This window comes from Equus przewalskii, unplaced genomic scaffold, assembly GCF_037783145.1.
Source record: "Equus przewalskii isolate Varuska unplaced genomic scaffold, EquPr2 ChrUn-13, whole genome shotgun sequence".
In the NCBI taxonomy this organism is placed as follows: Eukaryota; Metazoa; Chordata; class Mammalia; order Perissodactyla; family Equidae; genus Equus; species Equus przewalskii.
The window spans coordinates 9,424,476-9,447,867 of record NW_027228750.1 but is presented as its reverse complement, the minus strand read 5'-3'; the positions used below and the strand labels follow the sequence as shown (position 1 = coordinate 9,447,867).

The 23,392-nt window shown below is 55.6% G+C and overlaps 1 protein-coding gene across 6 annotated transcripts; it reads left to right on the top strand.

Annotated features, from left to right (window-relative positions):
• Positions 1-4,288: 4,288 nt before the first annotated feature.
• AMPD2 (adenosine monophosphate deaminase 2) lies at positions 4,289-16,415 on the top strand. 6 transcript variants are annotated; one of them, XM_070607785.1, is made up of 19 exons: positions 4,339-4,811; positions 5,309-5,797; positions 9,650-9,780; positions 10,017-10,147; positions 10,970-11,038; positions 11,127-11,238; positions 11,469-11,655; positions 11,888-12,029; positions 12,147-12,236; positions 12,318-12,447; positions 12,615-12,809; positions 12,889-13,020; positions 13,247-13,410; positions 13,687-13,813; positions 13,905-14,068; positions 14,319-14,439; positions 14,724-14,897; positions 15,081-15,191; positions 15,347-16,415. In XM_070607785.1, exons 1-19 carry the CDS (start codon positions 4,802-4,804, stop codon positions 15,551-15,553), a joined length of 2,886 nt encoding a protein of 961 aa, XP_070463886.1. In that variant the 5' UTR covers positions 4,339-4,801; the 3' UTR covers positions 15,554-16,415. The 6 variants fall into 6 exon arrangements, with proteins under 6 accessions (XP_070463888.1, XP_070463889.1, XP_070463886.1 ...); XM_070607787.1 differs by lacking the exon at positions 5,309-5,797 and having other exon boundaries at positions 4,289-4,811; XM_070607788.1 differs by lacking the exons at positions 5,309-5,797; positions 9,650-9,780 and adding an exon at positions 9,428-9,491 and having other exon boundaries at positions 4,322-4,811.
• Positions 16,416-23,392: the final 6,977 nt, after the last annotated feature.

The window sequence follows — 23,392 nt, the reverse complement described above, 5'->3', positions numbered from 1 at the left end:
AAGCGACTTGTTCAAGATCAGATAGCTTAGTTAGACAAACCAGGTGATCTTTCCTTTCACTACCCCCACAGAAGTAGCCAGTGAGAGGACACTTGGGCAAAAAAGATAGGCAAGTGCCTGAGCTCCCTAACGGCAGCACTTGCATTGTCAGAGGAACCACTCACTTGTTTCACACGTGGGGAAAACGTTTGTGCTGCTTCCTTTTTCAGCTGCCACCTCCGCAAGCTTCTGTGCTGCATCTGCTTGTTTCCTAGCTTGCTGGGCTCCCCATTCCCACTACTAAGCTGAGTAAGGGAACTCCTGGCCCTTGCCTGGTCTCTGATTGCTCAGACCCACCACTATGCATGGACCATTCTGATGCCAGCGACCTCCTGCCTCCTGTTGTCAACTCTTGTGCCTTTCCTGTAACTGTTCTACTTATTATCACATTTGACTTCAGTGTCCTGGTGTAGTAGATAAAGCATATAGGCGCTATTCCCATTTTAGAGGTGAATGAACAGAAAGGCAATCCTCATATTAATAAACAAGTTAGTATCAGAATCAGCTAGAGCACAGGTGTCCTAGTTCACAGCCCTTATAACCAAGTCATATTGAGTGAAAAAAAAATCACCATTTCCCAATGAATTTGGTCCTGTTTCCTGAGTTAAGGAGATATCTCAGGATCTGTCTTACACCCAGTGGTAGGGATTGTGGGTAAAGCCTTATTGCAGCTGGAGTGAGGGGGACATGAAGAATGAGGAACTACCTTCAGGACCTTCCAGGCCAAAGGAAGAGGTGGGATAAATTCACAAAGAAACAGTTTAATTCAAGAACACTGTGCTAGTGCTGGAGAATTCAGAGCTGTTTAAAACCTAGCCTTGGGGCCGGCCCAGTAGCCTAGGGGTTAAGTTCATGCTCAGCTTCAGGGGCCCGGGGTTTGCCATGGACCTATGCACTGCTTATGAAGCCACGCTGTGGCAGGCATCCCACATATAAAATAGAGGAAGATGGGCACAGATGTTAGCTCAGGGCTAATCTTCCAAAAAAAAGTAAATAAAACCTAGCCTCCAGCCCTGCTAGGAAAGACAATTATACACACATCTAACTGTCAGACTGATAAACTATAGTAGAAGAGAGGAGGGAGCAATTGTAAAATGAACAGGCTTTCATCAGAGAAGCAGAACAACAAGAGAAATGGAGGATAGGCATTTTGGGGAGAGGAAAGAGCATGAGAAACGGCTTGGAGGCATGAGGACAGTGTGCTCACAGAAGGCTGGGACTACAGTGAAAGGTGTGCATGGAGGAGAAGGCTGGGAGATGAGGACAGGAAAGAAAAATTGGGACTGGCCAGCAAAAGATCTTGAATCATAAAGGATTTAGCTAAAACCCATTGAAGACTTATAAATAAGTACAGATGGATACAGCTGCACGGTGCTATAAACGATGCTAGGTGACTGGGGGTACAGGGGGCTGGCTGCTGGGACAAGCTGAGCAAGGATCTTTTGGAGGCTGTGGGTGTGTTCTCCCTCAAGTGCTATCTGCAGAAAGTCGTCTGGCCTAGAGGCTGACATCTCAAGCAAGCTGCAGGCCTGAAGCGAAGAGAAGCAGTTCTTCAGAGACTTGAGTGCATCATCAGTGGGGGCCTGGGGTTCAGGGAGGGCCGTCTAAGGAACCATCTGGCTAATAGGCTAGGAGGGGAGGAAGCTATGTTTAGAGCTAGGGAAGATCCCAGAGGCTCAAAGACGACATTAAGCCCTTAACATGAAAAAAGCCATAGGGAATGACTCACTCCTTCATTTCCCAGACTCTGTTCTGCAGAGACAATGAAGCCCCGCTGAGATTCTTGCTGGTGTGTAGGTGAGGAGATTGATGCTTGGCTGTAACTGGGCCAGACTTCCTAGCAGGGACAGCATACCAAAGGGCCTGCAAATAGCAGAGGGTTACAGGGTGAAGGGTGTGTTGCAGATGGGACTATGGGACTTGGCAGGAGTATGAAGGGACTAGTGAACTGGTTTGCCTGGGTAGGGTGGAGGGCAGGATTGCCACCTATGGGCTGGCTAGGTAGGTCTGGATTGAGGGGGAATCCTAAAGAGACCTGGCCCAATGCAAGATACTACCCCTTAAAACTATGTCAAAATTTGCATTTTATCAGAATATAGGTGATATTCTACATGGTTACCTGGTACATGTTTTTTAATTTTGAGATTTATTTTATCATTCATTGTTGAGAGCCCAATGGCCTCAAAATTCTGAAGGGCTCCAAGACCAATGTAGTCTGGGGTTAAGACCCAGAAGAGTCTGTTAGGGGTGGGGTGTGAAGGCGATTACAGATTTTTACAGGCTTTTTTTGTTTTCCATTCCCTTGATTATAAAAGTAATGGATATGCATTGTAGATCACTTTTTAAATGCAGATAAGTATAAAGAAGAAAATAAATATAACCCATAATTCCACCACTCACAGAAATCACTTTTAAACTTTTTGGTGTGTTTATTTCAATGCATATATGTCACATAATTAGGGCCATAATGTATGTACAGATTTCTGCATCCATTTTTTCTCCTAACTTTACATTGTAAACATTTCCACCTCATTAAGAGATTCTCCAAGAACAATTTTTAATAGCTGTATTTCATTGTATGCGTCTGACATAATTTAAACATTTCCCCTATTGGACCTTTAAGTTTCCAACCTTTCTGTGTGATAAACATTGCAGTGATGGACAAATTTGTGCATATTTTTCTGTCAGCTCTTTTTATTTATTTTTTTGAGGAAGATTAGCCCTTAGCTAACTCTGCCAGTCCTCCTCTTTTTTGCTGAGAAAGCCTGGCCCTGAGCTAACATCTGTGCCCATCTTCCTCTACTTTATATGTGGGACGCTTACCACAGCATGGCTTGCCAAGCGGTGCCATGTCCGCACCCGGGATCTGAACCGGCGAAGCCCTGGGCTGCCAAAGCGGAACGTGCGAACTTAACCACTGCACCACCGGGCTGGCCCCTGTCAGCTCTTTTTAGAAGAACAATTTCCTGCAAGTGGAATTACTGGGTCAAATAATATGAACCTTTTAAAGATTCTTGATTATATATTATCAAATGACTTTCAGAAAGATTATATCAATGTTTATGCCCGCCAGTAGTATATGTGTGTGTCCCACCTCACTAACTACACCCTTGCCTATATTAGGATTTTTTCCCCTTAGTCGTTGCTAATTTGATGGGCAAACGTGGTATCTCCTTGTTCTCTTTTCAGTCTCTGATGCTTTGTGAGGTGAACTTTTCCCCCACGGTTATGGAGGCCATGGTTTTTGAGTTTGTCCAGGGTGAGGAGCAGTAGGCAGGGATCAATGGAGGTGGCACCAGGTGCAGGTAGAGAATAGGGTTCAGGGTCCAGAATCGAGCCTGCGGAGGGCAGAGTTTGGGAAGGAATTTGACTATGGGGGTGGTGAGAACTAGACAAACAGCATTAGTACAACTGGGTGTGGGGGACAAAGGGCTCCCACAAGGTGGGGAGATAGGAAAAAAGACTAATTGCTGCTAATAATTATGTTCAGTGAAGTCTTAGGGACTTTCCCCCACAAGTTCTCTTTAGGTGGGATTCTCTGCCACTTGGGAGTGAGGGTGCTGGTTGGCTGAGGTGTCTGCAGTCCCCAAAACACCCCAACTCCAGTTCTTTACAGGCTGCAAGGTGAATCAACCTGTGACCCTGTCAATAGGGAACCAAGGCCAAGGACATAGCAATGATAATACATGAACATTAACTGAGCAGTAACTACAGGCCAGGCACTGTTCTAAGCCCTCATCTTAGTTCGTCTATCCTAACAACCACCACATAAAGCAGGGTCTCTGACACTCATTTTACAGAAGAAAGAGAAGCACAGAGAAGTTCAGTAACTTTCCCAGCATCAGTCAGGAAGTAGGTGGAGGAGTCTGGAATTGAACCCAGGCATTCTAGCTACAGAGGCTAAGCTTTTAACCAACAAAAATAGAAATAAATGTGGGAAAGGGAATTGCAGGGCACACCCAGCCTACCCACGCCTGCCAGAAGCAAACGGACGACTGAGAGTGAGAATGCCGGGGTGGACTTCGGCTAAAAGGGAATCCTAGGACAGTAATAATAGCGATGTTTTACTAGGCGCTGACTTTGTGACAGGCACCGTGCAAAACTGCGTAACGTTTAATCCTCACAACCGCTCCTTTGAGTGAGGCACGCGATTGCCCCATCGCATTTCCCTGAGGAGGAAGCTGACGTGCAAAACTTGCCCAAGACTCGGCCCGGCCGGCCGCGGAGGGGCGGCTGCCCTGGCGGCTCCGGGAAGAAGGGAAGTGGCGGGGGCGGGGCCGGCGGCCGGGGCGGGGCCTCGGGTTTGGCTGGGCCGAAGGCCGCGGAGACGCGCGGAGACGCGCGGCTTCGCCGGTGAGGTGTGGATGGGGTCGCACCTGTTGCCGGACTGCCCCACAGCCCAGCGACAAGAGTCCGGCCCCGAGTATCCAGAGAGGGTGGAGAGACGCCCAGACGAGCTCCGGCTCCCGCTCTCTGGGGAGCACGTGGCCGGCCCGCCTCTCGAGTGCCGGGCTGGGGGTCGGGACTGCGGGGTCTCCAAGGCCAGGGCAGCGGCCTGGGTAGGCTGGGGGCCGCCTCCCTCCAGCCGGCACTTTTGAAAGACTGCCTTACTTCCCCCATCTCAGGGTCAGGGCCGGGGCCCTTGGAGCGACTCGGCCGGGGTCTGGGCCGCAGCCCTCCTGTCCTCCGTCGGGACCCCGGCTTCCCGGCTGTGCATACCCTGGCTGGCAGCCTCGCCGGTCCCCCTCGGGGAGCAGGCATAATGGCCTCAGGTGAGTGTGTTGCGTGCGTTGGGGGAGGGTCTCTGGGACAGACAAGTGCAGTGGCCAGGGTGACAAGAGGATGGGGGTCTCAGCATAGCCAGCAGACCTAGGGAAGGCGGCCAGCTCCTTCTGGGGAGGACCTGGGAGAGCAGAGCCTGAGTGTGGAAAGACCGAGGGAAACGTCAGAAGACGCTGGGGTCGCTTTCCCAGACTCCCGGAGAAGCCCCTGCCTCCTGGCCTCCCCCCTTCCTAGAAGGTAGCTTCTGCCGGACAGTGGAATTTTCCCAAGACAGGCTCCTCCCTCCTGGGCTGGGATTCTCTGTTCTACCCCATCCTCCCAGACCTGGGCTACGCCTGGGGCTGGGGGTCAGATAGAGAAGAAAAAAAGAGGGCTCTGCCCCAGAGGGGCTGGGGTTTTACGGAGCACGCCTGCCCTGAGAGGCATGTGTTCTGAGCGTGGGGAAGCTCGTGCTGCATTTCCCTTTCTTATTATTTTTTTCTCCCAGGCTGGCTGGACCAGCTAGCCTGGACTTTGACTCCCTTGACCCGGAGCCCTGGTAAGGGGCGAGGGCACTGGAGAGGGTTAATGGAGTGCCGGGGGCTGGCCCTTCCCCATCTTGTTTTCTCACCTCCACTCCAGGGCCCTGGCCCAGCTACCATCAGTCACACTCCAGGGACCGAGGAAGGGATGGGAGGGATAAGGGGTGGATATGGAGGCCCCCCTCCTCCAGGTTGCCTAGACAACCTCAGAAATCGTGGCCCGGGCCTCTTCCGCCTGCGGGGCCTCTGCTTCCTGCATCAGTCACTCCCGCTGGGGGCGGGGCGGAGGAAGGGGTTGGATGTGGCAGAGCCAGGCCCGGCTGCTGCGGCTCAGACTCCCCCCGCCGTCTCCGCGGCCCGAGCCATGGCATCCTATCCATCCGGCCCCGGCAAACCCAAGGCCAAATATCCCTTTAAGAAGCGTGCCAGCCTGCAGGCCGCCTCTGCAGTACCAGGTGAGTGTGTGCCTCCTGGCCTCCGGCACTGGCTCTGCCCCATCACCTCTCGCCCAGGCCACTGGTCCCCTCAGGGGTGGGAGTGGAGGCGCCCTTTTCCTGCACCCTCTCTGCAGTGGGGCCCCTCATCCTCGGTCCCTGGGACAGCTGACTTGGGAGGTGGTGGGGTGGAGGGTGACAGATTTTTTTGTTGGGAATGTTGTCCTCTAACGAGGATGGGCGTGGGTGTACCAAGAGGTGTGTTTGCACACGTGTCAGTGTGTGGATGTGCTAAGACTGTTTGCATGTGGAGTGTGTGTGAATGGAGTGGGGGATGTGTGGGACTGACTGGTTTGCGGACTGGACAGGCAAATTGCTGACAGCTGTGCCTTTACCAGGCAGGCTTAGGCTGTCCTCCTGCAGTGAGTTCCTTTTTCTAGAACCCCAAATCACGAACCCTCTCACTGTGGGGGAGAGGTGGAGATGCCTGACATTAGGGCACTCATGGCTGCCGGCATCCCAGGGTTGGAGTTCAGCTGTATCTATCGTTTGCTATTTTGCTCCCTCCTGGTCTGTCTTGTGAGCTTCCTCAGAATTATGAGGTGTCCTTGGGATGGATCGTGCTAGGGCTCAGGCTGGGGCTACTGTGTGCCCCTGTACCCTTTGGTTCGGCTCCCAATCTGGTCGGCATCTCTGCACCATTTGAAGCAGGCAGCGTGGTGCGGCTGTGCCATCTCCCTGAGGGCTCCAGCTGCCTGGGTCTGTGCTTGTTGAGGGATATCTACCTGCCATCTGCTGCCCCCAGGCCTTGTGGCTAAGGAAAGACCATCCCCACTTTGGCGACTGGGTCAAGCTGGTCCTCACCGCTCGCCCTGCCCAGCCCCAGTAGCTGTTTATACCTATAGCTTGATCACCTCCTGTATTTTCTGATGCTGTTGAAGATGCTGGCCTGAGGTCTATGCCATCCAGGGGGCGTGTCCCCTGGGGCTAGATCTGTACGCCTTTGAGTGGTCACATGGTGGGAGCATCTGATACTTGTAGGTCAAAGCCTTGGGCACCTCTCTGCCTACAGAGGCAGTCTTGGCAGTGAGTGAGGGGGCTCCTGGTCAAGAGCGTAGATGGAGTGGCAAGAATCGTGGCGTTGGTGGGAGTAGCCCCCTCTGGCTTTTGGTCGACTCCCCCTGTGTGAGTCTGTGTATGGTGCTGCAGCACAGACCCTGGGAGAAGGGACCAGCAAGCAGCTGGGTCTTCTAGGCCTGGCCTCAGGTAGTGTGAAGCTTCCTCCTGTGTGTCACCTCCAATGCAGCCTGGCAGGCTCGGAGGATGGTCACCCCAGCATTTCTGTGGAGGCCCTGGGCCACCCTGCTAGGAGAGGGGTTTGAGATTAGGGCCTGTGGCTCACCCCTCCTGATGCGATACAGACCAGCCTGGAGGTCTGTGGTTGGCCTTCTGTGGAGGGGGTTAGAATTGGGGAGGAGTTGTGGAGGATCAGGGTCCTTGGGCAAGCAAGGACCTTAGGCTCTGTCTTTATCCCTTGGGGGCGGAGCAGGTCCCCATCTTTCCTTCCTCTTCCTGCTCTGCCCTTTTCAAAGTAAGAGATAACGTCACTCCCCCCCCCCCCCATCTCCACCCCTGCCAAGTTCTGTTCTCTTCTCTGCCCTTCATTGCTCAGTTGCCTAGGCTGTGCTGGGCCTGAGAACCTCCCACCCTCCCCAATAGGTGGGACTACATGTGGGAAGTGTTTGGAGGGTCCCAGGAGTTCATAATCGCAGATTGTGGTGTTCCACAGAACACTTGCGGAGCCATATCTCTGTGACAGCTATGGCTACGCAGGGCAGGACCCGTTTATCACCCCACTGTAGACAGGACTTGAAACTTCCAGGAGGCAGAGACTTGCCAGTAAGTGGAACAGAATCAGACTCAAGTCCTGCAAATTCTAGTCTCCCTTCTCCCAAGCCTCTCCTGGGCAGTTTATCCTGTCCCTGATGATAGGCTTAGAACAGGAGTTGGCGGTCTAGGGGGCCATGAACCAGCCCCCTGGGCAGCAGAGAAGCTCCAACCTGAACTGAGCCACTTCCCCAACTGCCAGCCAGCTCCTCTCCCCAGCAGAAGCCCTCTCTCTCCTGAGGGAGCCCATAGTCGGGGGCCCAGAGGACAGTGGTGAGCAGACAAGGCCACTGGGCAGAGGAAGCTGGCCTGGTGCTGTTGGGTATAGAGATGAGGGCTACTGGCCCCTCCTTTCCCCACTCCTACCCTTTGGCCAGCGAAGCCCTACCCCCTCACTGTCCCCCAGGCCAGTGCATTTTAAGGAGGCTTGGCCCCTCCCTGCTAGCCTGCCTTGTCCATATCAGCCTACCCTGCTCCTCCCCCTTGGGGGCCCCACTTTGGCCTGGGCCCTGGCTTGGTAGAGGTTAAGGCCCTGTTCATTTCTGGGGTTCCTCTTATCTCCAAACTCTGATGCTCCTTCCCTTGATTTCTGGGCTCCCCTGAGCTCCTCCAGCCCCCTGCTTGCCGTCATTCCAGGGTCTCCCCTGCTTGCAGCTGCACTTGGTACAGCCCGTGCCGGCCCCTGAGCTGTCCTGGGGGACTGGCTACAGCTCCACTCCGCAAACAGGCGGGTCAGGGGCACAGGGCTGCTGGCCGGCACTGCCTGAACTCCGCAGGTAGGACCCAGGCAGGCACCAGGGCGAGTGGGGGCTGGGTCCTGGATCTGGAGCAGGCACCTTCTCTACCCTTTGTCCAGTCTTGGGACTGGACTCTGGGGTATTGGGAAGTGGGGACAGAGACTTTAAGGTGTGCTACCTGGGCAGAGCCACCAATCCGTCCCTAAGCCACAGTAGAGAGGGGAAAGGAGGGTGCTGGAAGGGCGCACCCCCCAGAGCTGGCTGGGAAGCCACGTTGGGTATGGAGCTTCCCGCTGGGAGGGTGGGGCTGGCAAGCCCAGGGAGGGTCCTTCAAGGTGGGCTGGGAGCTGAGGCAGCGCCTTTAGACTAGCAGCTTCACGGCCTTGAATGCTGGCCTCCTGGTGGTGCAGCTGAGGAGTCTGCTCTCCAGGAAGAGAGACCCTGGCTTCTGCAGCTCCCTTCCCCAGGCCCTCCCTGGGGCCTCCGGCCCAGATCCTAGGGCCTCTGAGTGGCGCAGACTGTTTGTGGCAGCTCCCTTTGGAGGGGCAGCCAGCAGTAGGAGGGGCAGGCTGGGGCTAGGCAACATCTTGGCAGCCCTGGGGTCCTGGGGGAGAGGGCAGGTCTCTGGGGAGGAGATAGGGTTCCTGCTGCCAACCAGGTCCTCCACTTCCTCTCCTCTTCCCTTGAGGGCTGGTCCCCAGATCAGAGCAGAGTGAGTGGCAGCTGTGGCTTCCCTGTGCTCTAGGTCTAGGATATCAGGTACAGGCCCTGGTCCTCTGGGAGAAGGATCTGCCAGTCCAGAGACAGGTCGGATCCGGGACTGTCTGCCCTGGAAGTTGTGGGCTGGGAATCACCAGTATGGCCACCAGCTCCTTCATGAGTGCCCAGAGTGTGTGTGTGTGTGTGTGTACACGCGTGTGCCTGCCTGTGGGAGGTACTCACACAAGTTTCTCATGGCCTGAAGGAGTAGCCCTTAGGCCAGGATTCAGAGTCTTATTCCTGGAGTGAGTGAGTCCACTTGTTCTAGGGGCAGACTCAGGACCCCCATGCCTGAGCCTGGAATGGGTGAGGCGTCCCGTGCTAGACTGAGGGTGAGGTCCTTTGGGAGCCACACGCAGGCTCACTCCTCAGCCTCTGAGAGGAACTGCCCACTTGCCAGGCCCTGGCCTCTCTCCGGGGCTGGCCTGGGCTTCCAGTGCGCCCAGGCCCCGCCCTCCACCCTTTGACCCTGGCATCACTGTCTTCACAGAGGCTCGGGGTGGGCTGGGGGCCCCTCCGCTGCAGTCTGCCCGATCCCTGCCAGGCCCTGCCCCCTGCCTCAAGCACTTCCCGCTTGACCTGCGCACGTCTATGGATGGCAAATGCAAGGAGATCGCCGAGGTATCGCCTGGCACCTCACCCCATGTCCCCCCACCGCTGTCCCCATGCCCTGTCTCTGCTTCCCACACCCCAGCACCTCAGCCGTCCCCTTACTTCACGCTTGGCTGTGCCCTGGTCTCCCAGCTTCTCCCAGGTACCCCCAGTTCCTGCTGCCCTCACCGCATCCCCAGACTCTGCAAGGGAGGGCCCAGGGGCTGAGGGCTAGGCCACACTGACCCTTCCTTCCCTCCCACCAGGAGCTGTTCAGCCGCTCCCTAGCTGAGAGCGAGCTCCGTAGCGCCCCGTACGAGTTCCCCGAAGAGAGCCCCATTGAGCAGCTGGAGGAGCGGCGGCAGCGGCTGGAACGGCAGATCAGCCAGGATGTCAAGTAAGCCCCTGGCCTGGCCCGGCAGGCAGCCGTGGGGTGGCGGGGCACAACCAGACAGGGTTGGAGGGCACAAGCCAGATAGTGTGGTGGGCACAGCCAGACTATATATGTGTGGGGGCACAGCTAGACAGTGTAGAGGGGGACACAGCCAGGCCGTATGTGTGTCGGGGCACAGTTAGACAGTGTGTGTGTGTGTGTGTGTGTGTGTGTGTGTGTGTGGGGACACAGCCAGGTAGCTGTGGGATGGTGGGGGGCACAGCCAGACAGTTGGGGGGAACACAGCCAGGCAGCCGTGGGGTAGTGAGGGGCACAGCCAGACAGCTGCAGGGTGGTGGGGGGCACAAAGTCGGGGGGCACAGCCAGATAGCTGTGGGGTAGTGAGGGGCACAGCCAGACAGTGGGGTGGGACACAGCCAGGCAGCCCTAGAGTGGTGGGGGGCACAGGCAGACAGTGTGGGGTTGCGGGGAGAGGCCCAGGGTAGTCTGCCCAGCTTCCCTCTGTGGCCACCTGGATGCTTTCAGAGCCCCATCTTTTCCCTCTCCCATCCCGTCCTCCCTTTGGGGACCACTGGGGAGGCAGCATAGAGCAGTAGTGTGAAGCACAGGCTTTGGAGTCAGGCTGCTGGGTTCTGGTTAGTAGTGGGGCCTGGAACATGTTGTTTCACTTCGCTCATCTCTAATGTGGGGCAAGAACAGCACCCACAGCGCAGGGTTCTAGAGGACTGTGAGTGACCTAACACATGCATAGTACATAGCACAGCGCAGGGACCTGGGAGCAAGGTCCTTGTCATCTGCCTGACCTCTCGCCCCTCTCACCTGTAGGCTGGAGCCGGACATCCTGCTTCGGGCCAAGCAAGATTTCCTGAAGACAGACAGTGAATCGGACCTCCAGTGAGGAGGACAGAGGGGTGTGGGGCATGCAGGGCTGGGCCTGTCCCAGTGCTGGCTCCAACCCCTACCTTGTATGCCTCCCTCGTAGGCTCTACAAGGAGCAGGGTGAGGGACAGGGCGACCGGGGCCTGCGGGAGCGCGATGTGGTGCTGGAAAGAGAATTTCAGCGGGTCACCATCTCTGGGGAGGAGAAGTGTGGAGTGAGTGTCCCAATGGGATCCCTGAGACTGGAGAGCTGGGGGCGTGGGGGGTCGGAGGGTTTTTTTCTTTCCAAAAGTTGGAGGGACAAAGGGTCTGGCTGGGAGCGAGTTGATGTGCTGGGAACAAAATGTTCTGAGTGTTTCTGGGGTCAAGGCCTCAGGGAGGAGGTGAGAGCGAGCCTGATCTGGGTCAGCAACCGAGGAGAGTGATCACATGTCCATGTCTTTAGGTACCATTCACAGACCTCCTGGACGCAGCCAAGAGTGTGGTGCGGGCTCTTTTCATCCGGGAGAAGTACATGGCCCTGTCGCTTCAAAGCTTCTGCCCCACCACCCGCCGGTACCTGCAGCAGCTGGCCGAGAAGCCTCTGGAGACGCGGACCTACGAGCAGGGCCCCGACACCCCTGTGTCCGCTGGTGGGACCCCTGTCCCTGCCCTATTCCAACTGCCCAGGAACCTCCACCCTGCCTGCTTCTTCCCACACCCAGGCTCATTCCAGCCTCTTGGTGCACGAGGGGCGGAGGCAGGAGCAGGAGCCATCCTGCTGGGGCCTTTGATGTCTCTCACCCTCTGCGGGGCCTCTGGGCTGAGCAGTGGGTGGTGGCCTGGAAGAGTCTTGCCCTGACTCCACCCTTCCCACTCCTGCAGATGCCCCGGTACACCCCCCTGCGCTGGAACAGCACCCGTATGAGCACTGTGAGCCTAGCACCATGCCTGGGGACCTGGGCTTGGGTCTGCGCATGGTGCGGGGCGTGATGCACGTCTATACCCGCAGGGAACCCGATGAGCAGTAAGAGGGGCGTGGGGTGTGCTGGGGGAAGCTGTGGGGCGGGGGGGGGTGCTGCATCTCGGAAGGGCCCATAGGGCTGGCCTTGCTCTCCTCATCCAAGCTTCCCCTACATGCCAGTTGCTCAGAGGTGGAGCTGCCATACCCTGACCTGCAGGAATTTGTGGCAGACGTCAATGTGCTGATGGCCCTGATTATCAACGGCCCCATGTGAGTCCCTGCCTGTCCCAGACCCTCCCCTTCCAGCCTCCCTGCGGGCCCTGAACCCTGCCTGGTTTTCCTCCTGCCCAGAAAGTCATTCTGCTACCGCCGGCTGCAATACCTGAGCTCCAAGTTCCAGATGCATGTGCTGCTCAACGAGATGAAGGAGCTGGCTGCCCAGAAGAAGGTGCCACACCGAGATTTCTACAACATTCGCAAGGTGGGCCCTCACCTGTGGCCCGACCCTACACCTCCGCCCAGCCGCCTCCTCAAGGGCCTGGGCCCCCCACCCAGCGTCCAGTTTGGAGAATCTTCTCCCATCCCACTGCCCAGACCGTGGACCTTCCTGGCCTCCAGTGGACCCAGGAGCCCCCTGTTCCACCCCAGGTGGACACGCACATCCATGCCTCGTCCTGCATGAACCAGAAGCATCTGCTGCGCTTCATCAAGCGGGCGATGAAGCGACACCTGGAGGAGATCGTGCACGTGGAGCAGGGCCGCGAGCAGACGCTGCGGGAGGTGTTCGAGAGCATGAATCTCACTGCCTACGACCTGAGTGTGGACACGCTCGATGTGCACGCGGTCTGTTCCAGCGGCATAGGGGCTGGGTCAGTGTGTGGGCGGGAGTTCGGGGGTAACTGGGCCTGCCCATCTCCCACAGGACAGGAACACCTTCCATCGCTTTGACAAGTTCAATGCCAAATACAACCCTATTGGGGAGTCCGTTCTCCGAGAGATCTTCATCAAGACCGACAACAGAGTTTCTGGGAAATACTTTGCTCACATCATCAAGGTGAGGAGGAGTGGCTGCCAGGGCCCACTGGGTACAGGGACAGCGTTGGCCCTGGGCAGCCCTCCCCCTGACTGAGCGAGAGCCTGGGTATCCGGGAGGCCTGCACTGGCAGGTGAGGTGGGTGGGTGGAGACATAAAGAGGTCTGACTTAGCACACAGGGTGGCTGCAAAGACAGGGATGGATGGGCAGCCTGAGTGTGACACTTGCCCCATTTGTGTCTCTCAGGAGGTCATGTCGGACCTGGAGGAGAGCAAATACCAGAATGCGGAGCTGCGGCTCTCCATCTATGGGCGCTCAAGAGACGAGTGGGACAAGCTGGCACGCTGGGCCGTGATGCACCGTGTGCACTCTCCCAATGTGCGCTGGCTCGTGCAGGTGCCCCGCCTCTTGTGAGTGTCCCTGGGAGTGGGAGGGAACATGGGGACTAGAGTTGAAGGGGCCAGGGTCTGCCTCCTGTCCTCCTGGGATGGTGACCCTCCCCCATCCCAGCTGAGCCATCTGAGTAGAAGGAAGGGTCTTCTGGTTCCACCCATGGTCTGCCCAGCCTGGCCCACCCAGTATGGTGCAAAACCACTTCTGTGACCTCGGGCCAAGCCCTGACCCTTACTGGCCTGCTGGATGTCCTCACATGGGCCCTGACCTGCATGTGCCTATCTCACCTGCAGTGATGTGTACCGTACCAAGGGCCAGCTGGCCAACTTCCAGGAGATGCTGGAGAACATCTTCCTGCCACTGTTTGAGGCCACCGTGCACCCTGCCAGCCACCCAGAGCTGCACCTCTTCTTGGAACATGTGAGGGGGCAGCACAGGGCTGGGCGTGGGGAGGACGACCTGCCTCAGGCCCAGCTGCAGCTCTGGGTCTGACCCCAGGATCCCGTGCCAGGTGGATGGCTTTGACAGTGTGGATGATGAGTCCAAGCCTGAGAACCACGTCTTCAACCTGGAGAGCCCCCTCCCTGAGGCCTGGGTGGAGGAGGACAACCCACCCTATGCCTACTACCTATACTACACCTTCGCCAACATGGCCATGCTGAACCACCTGCGCAGGTGCGTCTCTTCTCACCCTGCTATCTCTCACCTCCCCCCACACACCTTGCTGTCGGCTTGCCCTGGGCTGGGGCGGTCAGAGCCCTGACCCACCTCTTGCCCCCACGCATGGACCCTAGGGGTTCTTTCTCTGCCCTCAGGGCTCCATGGCTCATGCCTCACAGCCCGGAGTCTACCCTGCCCGCTTGTGCGGGCCCTCACAGGCAGTGGGTGGGGGCTCAGCAGCTCACACTGTCTTCATGCCCCTCAGGCAGAGGGGCTTCCACACATTTGTGCTGAGGCCGCACTGCGGGGAGGCTGGGCCCATCCACCACCTGGTGTCGGCCTTCATGTTGGCTGAGAACATCTCGCACGGGCTGCTTCTGCGCAAGGTCAGGGGCTGCACCCCCAGCCTCCCCTCCCAATTGTTCACCTTCCTCCCAACCCATCGGGCCCCTTCAGCAACTGGTCCTCCTCCTCACGCAGCCCCCAGTTAGGACCCCTCCACACCCCAGCCTCCAGACTGAGGCCCAGCTTGGATTCTGGCTGTAACTGACCCTTTGCACATCAGGCCCAGCCTGGACTCCCCCTAGTGTGGCCTGTACCCCCCAGAACCAGGTGTCCTCTCCAGCCTTGGGGCCACCTGACAGGCCCCCCATCCCCGTTGCCTGCCCAGGCCCCGGTCCTGCAGTACCTGTATTACCTGGCCCAGATAGGCATCGCCATGTCCCCGCTCAGCAACAACAGCCTCTTCCTGAGCTACCACCGGAACCCACTACCTGAGTACCTGTCCCGTGGCCTCATGGTCTCGCTGTCCACTGACGACCCCCTGCAGTTCCACTTCACCAAGGTCAGAACCTGATGGGCAGCCACGTGGGCGGGTGTCCTGGGACACAAAGGATGCCTGGACACTGGGGGGCTCAGGGCTGGTGCTGACCCCTTATGGCGGAGTCAGCATGCCACATGGCAAGTGCCACAGGGAAAGACCCTGGCAGGCCATGTGCTCCTGTTTGAGAGAACCTGGCCTGTGCAGGAGCCGCTGATGGAGGAGTACAGCATCGCCACCCAGGTGTGGAAGCTCAGCTCCTGTGACATGTGTGAGCTGGCACGCAACAGTGTGCTCATGAGCGGCTTCTCCCACAAGGTACCCCCCCGCCTGCCTGGACCGTGGCATCCCTTCTCCTTCCCTCCTCTGCATTTGGGAAGGTCCCAGGGGTCCTGGCCCTGGGATGGTTCAGGGCTGGGGTATGGCCCCTCAGAGCTGGCTGCAGCCCTGCCCGTCATCCCCACACCCTGCAGGTGAAGAGCCACTGGCTGGGACCCAACTATACCAAGGAGGGCCCCGAGGGCAACGACATCCGCCGTACCAATGTGCCGGACATCCGCGTGGGCTACCGCTACGAAACGCTGTGCCAGGAGCTGGCACTTATCACGCAGGCCATCCAGAGCGAGATGCTGGAAACCATCCCAGAGGAGATGGGTGTCACAAGCCCGGGGCCTCAGTGAGCCTGGCCCCCACAGTGCCCACTGCGTCTCAGCATCTTGGCCATGTTTTGTCCTTGGACCCCTCCCACCCTGCTCTGGTCTCTGCATGTGTCCGTTCTTCTTTGTTCTGTCCTGCATGTTTCTGACCTATATCTGTCCCTGTGCCACCCCAGTGAGAGTGGTGTCCAGGATCTGCTCTGCCCTTGTCTTGGCTCATGTGGCACCTGATGGCCCAGGTTTGAGGGCTGCCCTGCTGGTAGCCCTGTCTCAGGATCCTCTGAAGCCTAGCTGTCCACAGGGGCTAGGGATGGTTGTGGGGGGCTGGCCCCTCTAGCCCTTAGGGTCCTGCCTGGGCACATCTGAGCTTTGGCCATGGCTTGTGTTTAGGCCCCCACCTGGTTCATGTGCCTGAGGGGCAGTCAGGGTGGAGCCTGTACATGTCTGCTGCAGGCATGGGGCTGCTGGGGGTCTGCGGGCTCCAGCAGCTCTGCGTGGCTAGAGTTGGGCTGAGAGCTCAGTCACAGCCCTGGTACCTGGAATCGGGCCTCGGAGGTGCTGGACCACCACCTCTGCCAAGTCACTGCCAGCAGCCTTCTCCGTCCTTCCTCCGGTCCACGTGCTCCTCTGGTATCAGCTTCGTGTGCTTCTGTGGGAGGGAGCAGCCACCCTGTGCCATGTCTGGGGCCACTGCAGCCGGAGGGTCCTGGATCTGCCACCAGCCCTGAGGGTGGCATTCCTGGTATGGTCCCCAGAATTTTGATCAGACCTGGACCCTGGCTGGTCCCCTGTGTTGTGTCCTGGACCGAGGCCTTTGCTGTGAAATGCAGTGTTTCATACAATCCCATCTTTCCTAGTGCATGAGAAATAAAGATTATTTAAGTAATGCGGCAGGTGGGGGTCTCTTTTGGGAAAGGGAGAGCCACGGTGGGTGGTGGCTGAGGTCGGGTCCCTCGTGAGCACTGTGGATGGAGGTACAGCGAATTCTGAGGGCAGCGACTGGGCTTGGCTGTGTGTGCTTGTGCACCTGGAAACTGACAAAGGAAGCTGTGGGAGAGAGGAGGGGCCCACCGGGGACCCATCTGCTGCCCCCAAGCCCTCATCTAGCCTTCCCCCTCTGAAGGGGACAATTTCCGCCCACTTTCAGCCTCTTGGGACAGTGTGGTAGATGTAGGAATATGCACTTACAAGCCGATCTGAGGCCACTGGTTCTCAAACTCTGGGGACATCAAGATCTTCTGGGGAGCTTATTTAAAATGCCATTTCCAGGTCCCATCCTCAGAGAGTCCAATTCAGGGGAAATCTGTCAGCTCCCTGGCAGATTCTCTTGGAAGGGGTTGGAGCAAGCCTGTGCCTTCTGAGTGCAGGCTTAGCCAACTCGGCTTCTGTCCTGTGTTTAATACACGATTTCTGGAGCAGCTCCTTGGGCACAGAGGTGGCTAGAGTCTGTTGCCCAGGTAAAGGAGGAAAGTGGAATGTGCCCTGTGCTGTGCAGAGTCCTGGGTTGGTGATAGGAGCATGTTACTGCTGCTGCTGCTGCCGCCGCTGAGTGGGGAGGATGACAGGCTGGCGGCTTCAGAAACAATTCACCCTAGAACAGCATGGGCCTATGTAGTTGAGGGCTGGTGAGGGCAAGGGAGGCTGGCCTCTCCTCCCCTCCTGTCAGCTTGCTCTGCCCGGCCCCATCTCCGGCAGGAGACTCTTGGGGAGGGGGGGCAGAGCCGCGCATCTGCTGCGTCTGTGCCAGCTCACTCCCTCCTCTCTCTGGGGCAGGACAGGACAGCGTGTCTGCACCTCCCCCAGCACCTCTGGGCAGAAGCTCTCCTGAGGGATAGTAGGCAGGCTCGCTCCTGGCCATCATCCAGGGTCCTTTGGTCTCCAGAAGGCATCTCTTGTCAGTTTGTTCTAGCCATTTACCTATCATAGAACTGAAAGTTAGAGCTGCATGATGAGCTGGAGATCGTACAATTTTGGCTGATTTCTGGTTAAGGAAATAGGCTCAGGAGGTGCAAGAGGCCCATGGCAAAACCTGGATGCCAGGGGAGCACAGGGGGCTCTGCCACCCCGTGCCGGGCCTCGTCTGTCGGCCAGAGGAATGGTGCTTTTCCAGGGTGAAGGGATCTTACTTTCAAGGAGGTGAATGTATTTAATGATCAAAATGCACTGTCTCTTCTCTTCATTTGTAAAGCAAGGAAGTGAGATTAGAAGGTCTTTCTAGAAGGTTCCTTGAAGGCAAGAACTGCCTGTCTCGTGTGCTGGCACGTAGGACAGCAAAGGACTCCATATTTCCTCATCGAATTTGTCACAGACCAGAAGCCTGCGTTCCATTTTCTTACCCCTTGTACATTCTTCTCAATGTGTGCTAAGGCCCAGCCCTCAGAATATTACCAATTTAAAGACCTCAGCAATGCCCCCCCACCCCCAGCCTGACGTTTCTTTAAACAACTTGCTTCTGGATTTTCAGTTTCTCAGAAATTTCTCTCTCAAAAATTTATTGGGAAGAAGAATTATAAAACAGTAAGGCCTTAATATTATTTCCTATGTGAAAAGAAAATAATTTTCATTAAAGAAATTTGGAAAATAGAGAAAAATGGGAAAAAGAAGAAAAGCCCGCTCATCATCTACCAATTTCAACAAATATTTGCTGATCTACTGCATGCTTGAGATATATTAATATACTTTTATATATTTATATATTCCTTTGAGCTTTTTTTAAAAAAGGCATTTTTGAGTTGAGATCATATGTATATAATTGAGTGGCTTTAAAGTATTTTAACAAGTCCTTCCAAATTTCATTAAAATACTCTTTATAGGGGCCAGCCTGGTGGCATGGTGGTTAAGTTCGCACATTCTGCTTTGGTGATCGGGGGTTCGCTGGTTCGGATCCCAGGCACGGACCTACAGACTGTTTGTCAAACCATGCTGTGGCAGGTGTCCCACACATAAAATAGAGGAAGATGGGCACAGACGTTAGCTCAGGGCCAGTCTTCCTCAGCAAAAAGAGGATGATTGGCAGCAGATGTTAGCTCAGGGCTAATCTTCCTCAAAAAAAACCCCCAAATTCTTTATAATTATAAATTTTCATTACTGTTCAATGTGCTAGGTGAGCCTCACCATACCTTACCATCACAGTTCTTCTCTGTTAAGAATAACTATGGCCTAATGCGGCTGTCAGTGTTCGCTCTGGAGACAGAATACCTGGGCTTGAATTTTGGCTCCACTGCTTTCTGGTTGTGTGACTTTGGGCAAGTTACTTACCCTCTCTGTGCCTCCAGGTCCTCATCCATTTCGTGGAGATAATAATAGCACTTTCCTCACGGTTTGATTTTGGATTCATGCAGTCAATCCCATCATTGGATAAAAAGCACTAAGTGCGTGCTCAATAAATATTAGCTATTATTATCTTTGCATATAAGTCTTTACAGATTGTTCCCCTGGTCTATGCCCATGAGTGAAATGATCACGTCCAAGACATAAATTTCTTTTTGTTTTACTGCTTCTTGGTAGAAATGAATCAAAGTGTGTACCGGTGGTTAAAATCAGCCTCCCTAACCCCTTCCGCCCTTCCACCTCCTTCCTTTTTTGGGAATCACGTCCTGCGCCTCTTAGTGACCTGCTTGGGAGGTGTGGGTGGACGTCTTTGTGAAGGAGGCAGCCTCCTCCCTCCTCCTGTCGTCGGGAGCGGGGCCTCCGCCTCTCCGTGGAGAGGGGAATGACAGCGGGCTGCCGAGGTAGTTTAAAAAAATTGATCCGCTTTAAAAGGCCCCAAACAGTGCAGTGAAACAAACAAACAAACCCGCGTAGTGCAGTCTGCCCTCCGGGGCTGGTCCTGAGTGAACCTGCACCGGGACCGTCGCTTGCCAGTCACACAACATCGCGGGCTGCGCCGGGCCACCGCGCACCTGCCCCGCCCCGTTCTCCTCCGCGGCGCCCCCTCCTGGGGGAGTTGGCGGGAGCAGGGGCAGCTGGCAGTGCCGGCCAGATGGAAGGAGTGGTAGGGCTCGGTTGGGGCGACAGCGATCCTGATGTCTAAACCCTACAGCGGAACATTCGCCCCATCAAAGTGTTGCCTCATTTGTAAATGTATTTATATGAAACTCTAATAAAGCATTAAACCACATTGAATCCAACGCTGGCAAATCACTTCGATTTCAAAATGAGAATAACGTTGCCCGAATTAGGATGCCCTGGACAGTCTGGGGTGGGTGTCCTTGCGGCTGGACCTGCAAGGGCGGCCGGTGTGTCTGGAGACACGGAGGGTGGAGGCGCCGTGGCCTCTTGAGCAAACGCGTCCTAGGCAGGGGCCGGCCGCCCTTCAAAGGCCCGGGAAACGTCGGAGACCTGAAGGGAAAACTGTGGGGTCTGCAAAATACAAAAAAGACAGCGTCAAAATTGCTAAATGTTTAACTAAACACCAACAGAAAGTCATGTCAACTTTAATATTTGTTAAGTTTGGTATCCTACAAATGTCATTATATTGAAAACAATATGTAAGTTGGATTTTTGGCAAGAGTTCCAGAATATGCAGGATGATAGAAGAGAAATCCTAGCCAATAGTAAATTAAATGAGTTACTCATAGTCAAGTAATTTCAAAAGCAAATTTATAAAAATCCTTTTACATTTAAAGCAAAGAAGCGTTTTATTTAATGAGGGATGTGGGTGCATTTGAATGTTTGTCATGATAAGGGGGGGCCTCCAAGAATCGGATGCCAGGTCTGGAAAGGGCTGTAGACGGCCCTGGCCTGCAGTCCTGCTCTGGACTTGGGAGGGCCATCAGCTCAGTCTGGCCCCTTTCACCCTCCTGCCTCTCTAACTAGCTTCAGAGCACCTGCTCCTGCCACAGGCGTCTTCTCCAGATCTCTGCAAAGACCACGTGTGGCTGGGGTTTCTCTCTCCATTTTGCAGATGAGAATCTGACCTGGATTTGAAACCTGAGTTCCGTTTATTAGCTGTGCAAGTGCCCCCTCCTCCCTGACTTCCCAGGTGTGGGGGGGACACGTAAAGCAGAGAGAATACCAACCCGTACCCAGCCTTGTGTGTCCACCATGCGCTTCCATGGTGGAGTAAATACCTCCTGGGTGCCTGGCACTGGGCTGAGCACTTTACAAGTGTGAAGTGCCTAAGGACTCTGCAGAGAGCTGTCATCGTGCTCCCCTTCTTAGAGAGAGAAAGTTGAGGCACAGGAGGTTAAGTACCTTCTCCAAGGTGACCCAGGTAGCAAATGGCAGAACTGGGATTTGAACCCAGAACTGCCTGGCTGCAGAGTCCTTGTTCCTCCCACTCTACAGTGATCCCCAGGGTGGGCCTGTGATTGCTGTGTGTCTGGTGGGGTTGTCTCTGTAGGATTGTGTGCTCAGGGAAGGGACAGTGTCTGGCTCTGGAAAGCAGAGTCTGGCTGGAGATGAGGCTAGAGGTAGGAAGGCTGTGAGGAGGCCCTTGCAGTATCCTAGATGTGAGTGATGAGCACCTGGGTGGTGGGAGTGGGGATGGAGAGAAGCTTTTGAGGGGAGGCAGTTAAGACCAGTGGTTAAGACAGGGTTGGGAGCACCACTGTGCCTGGAATAGCCTGAGGAAAGATTGAGAATGTGAATGCCCTGAGGTGGGTGTGCATCCCAGTTGGCCACAAGCCCCACCTCGCCCTATTGCCATACACTGAGTTCAATCCATACATTGTGAGGGAGGTATCTGAGTTTGTGACCCCTGGGTTAAAATCACCGTCTCACAGTACAGCTCTTTCACTTCTTACTGCAAGATATTGGGCAAAATACATGAACTCTGAGCTTCAGTACTCTTATTTGTAAAATGGGAACACCAGGGTCCCCTGCACTGGTTTGTTGTGGACATTAAATACTGTATAGAAAGCTCTTAGCAGAGTGATCAGCACACAGCAAACCCTGAGTGCATACACGAAACTTATGAAACTTCAATAGAAGCTATGCTCGATGTTGGAAGAAGAAAATCATACATCATACCTGAGTTCAAGCCCAGAGGACTTGGAAAATTATGGACTTACTAGTAGAAACTCCACTGGGGGCCAGAGAAGGGTAGGACAATTCTTTTCTGGAGAAAATAGCAATGATATCACCTTTGTTTTGTGCTTCGTAATTTTCCACATTTAATTTTTACAACAGCCTCAACGAGCTGGACAGGAGTGTGATTATTCCTGTGTGCAGCCTAAAATTCCTTTGAAATAAGGTGGGATCTAAACAAAAATGTAGGTATGTATGTTTTACATAAATACTGGATAATGGTTTACAAAGTCAGAGAAGCCCCATCACAGGGCTGGGAGGCGGTGACTTGGGCAAGGACCTGGCATTGGACTCCTGGCCCAGTGCTCTCCTTACCTTTGATCTCCCTTTGGGATCTGCTGGAGAGTTTGGACAGGGCCTGGCCAGAGGCTGGAATGGGGGTGACTGGGTGGGCGGCTTCCAGCTGAGGGAAGCTGGGGTGGGGCTGGAGGAGGAGGAGCAGCCGTGAGGTCTGGCTCTTGCTGAGGCCACCAAGACTTCTGAGGGCAAGTACCTGTGTGTCTCTACTTCCACCGAGCCTCCTCTTTCTCTGTTCCCCACCTTGTGCCCCTGCCTTGAGTGTGAGCATCTTCTGGGAGAGCTCCCTCCGCTCTGGGTCCTAGACCCCTCCCTGGGTGGCTGTGGCGTCTCGCCCTGGTGCGAACCTCTCTCTGCCCACCTACTGCCCTGTCTCAGCCCCTCTCCACCAGCTCCTTCTCGTCTGCTCCCAGCCCCCATCAGCGAACTTCCTACTTGTCTCATTCCTTTCTCTGAATAACAACAAAGAAATTCTCACAACAGGGAGAAATACCCGCTGTGGTTGTCCCTGTTTCACAGATGGTATCCTGATGCACAAGATTAAGGAACTTGCTCTGGGTTATACAGCCGGCGTCGGGTGGAGCCAGGGTTCAAACTCAAGTCCCTTTGACTCTAAAGTCCAAGCTGAAGCACAGGTGTACATCCCTGGAGGACCCCAGACTCCAGAATCTTGAAAGACCACGCTGTCTCAGAGCACCTGAATTCCAATCGTCGGTGACACAGTGGCCTCCAAACAAGACACAGCTGAGATGACAGGCCTTCGGGTCTTGTCACAGGGAAGCAAGACAACCTGGGACAACACCAACAGCAGTTTTGCCTGTGCCATCGGTCACTTCCTTGCGTAGCCTCGTCTTGACTCGCAGGCTGCATTTTCTTTTTCCGTTAGGAGAGCAGTGCCACCTTGTGTACAGCATCACCCACCCCGTGAGGGGTAAGCAGGAGGAGGCACCTTCCTACCCTCCTCTTCCTCATCAAACTCCTGCCTGTCCACCCCTGGGCTGCTGCCGCTTCTCCCAGACTGTCCCCACTGGCTTCCCCTTCCAAGGTTAGTTCTCCGCATGGGTCCCCTTGATCTTCCCCAGCCTCTGCAGCCTGCTGACCGCTGCCTTTTGGGGAACATTGCTTGCCTCTTGGTGTGAGTGACCCTGCTCCCCTGCCCCTTATTGTTTCCTCATTGCCTCCATCTCTCCACCCCCACCCCCCACCCTGCCTTCTCCCCAGCAGACCACGGAGGCGATTCCCACTGCTGCTTTTTCCTCACATCCCAGAGTCAGGAAAGGCATCTGCTGGGAGAGAGGAAGTGCTGGGGCAGAGGAGGGGGGAGGAGAGGAGAAAAGAGGGGAGGCTCTTTGCATCACTCATTGAGGGCCTCGGGTGGGTAAACATATTAATGATTAACAGAGATCAAGATGGAGATGGAGATGCGGTTCAAGAGGCCACTGGGGGAGGAGGCCCTGCAGGCCAGATCCTCAGTCTCTCACAGTGTCCAGAGATGGTCAGCCCATAGGAACTGACTCCCTCCAACCCAGCTCACAG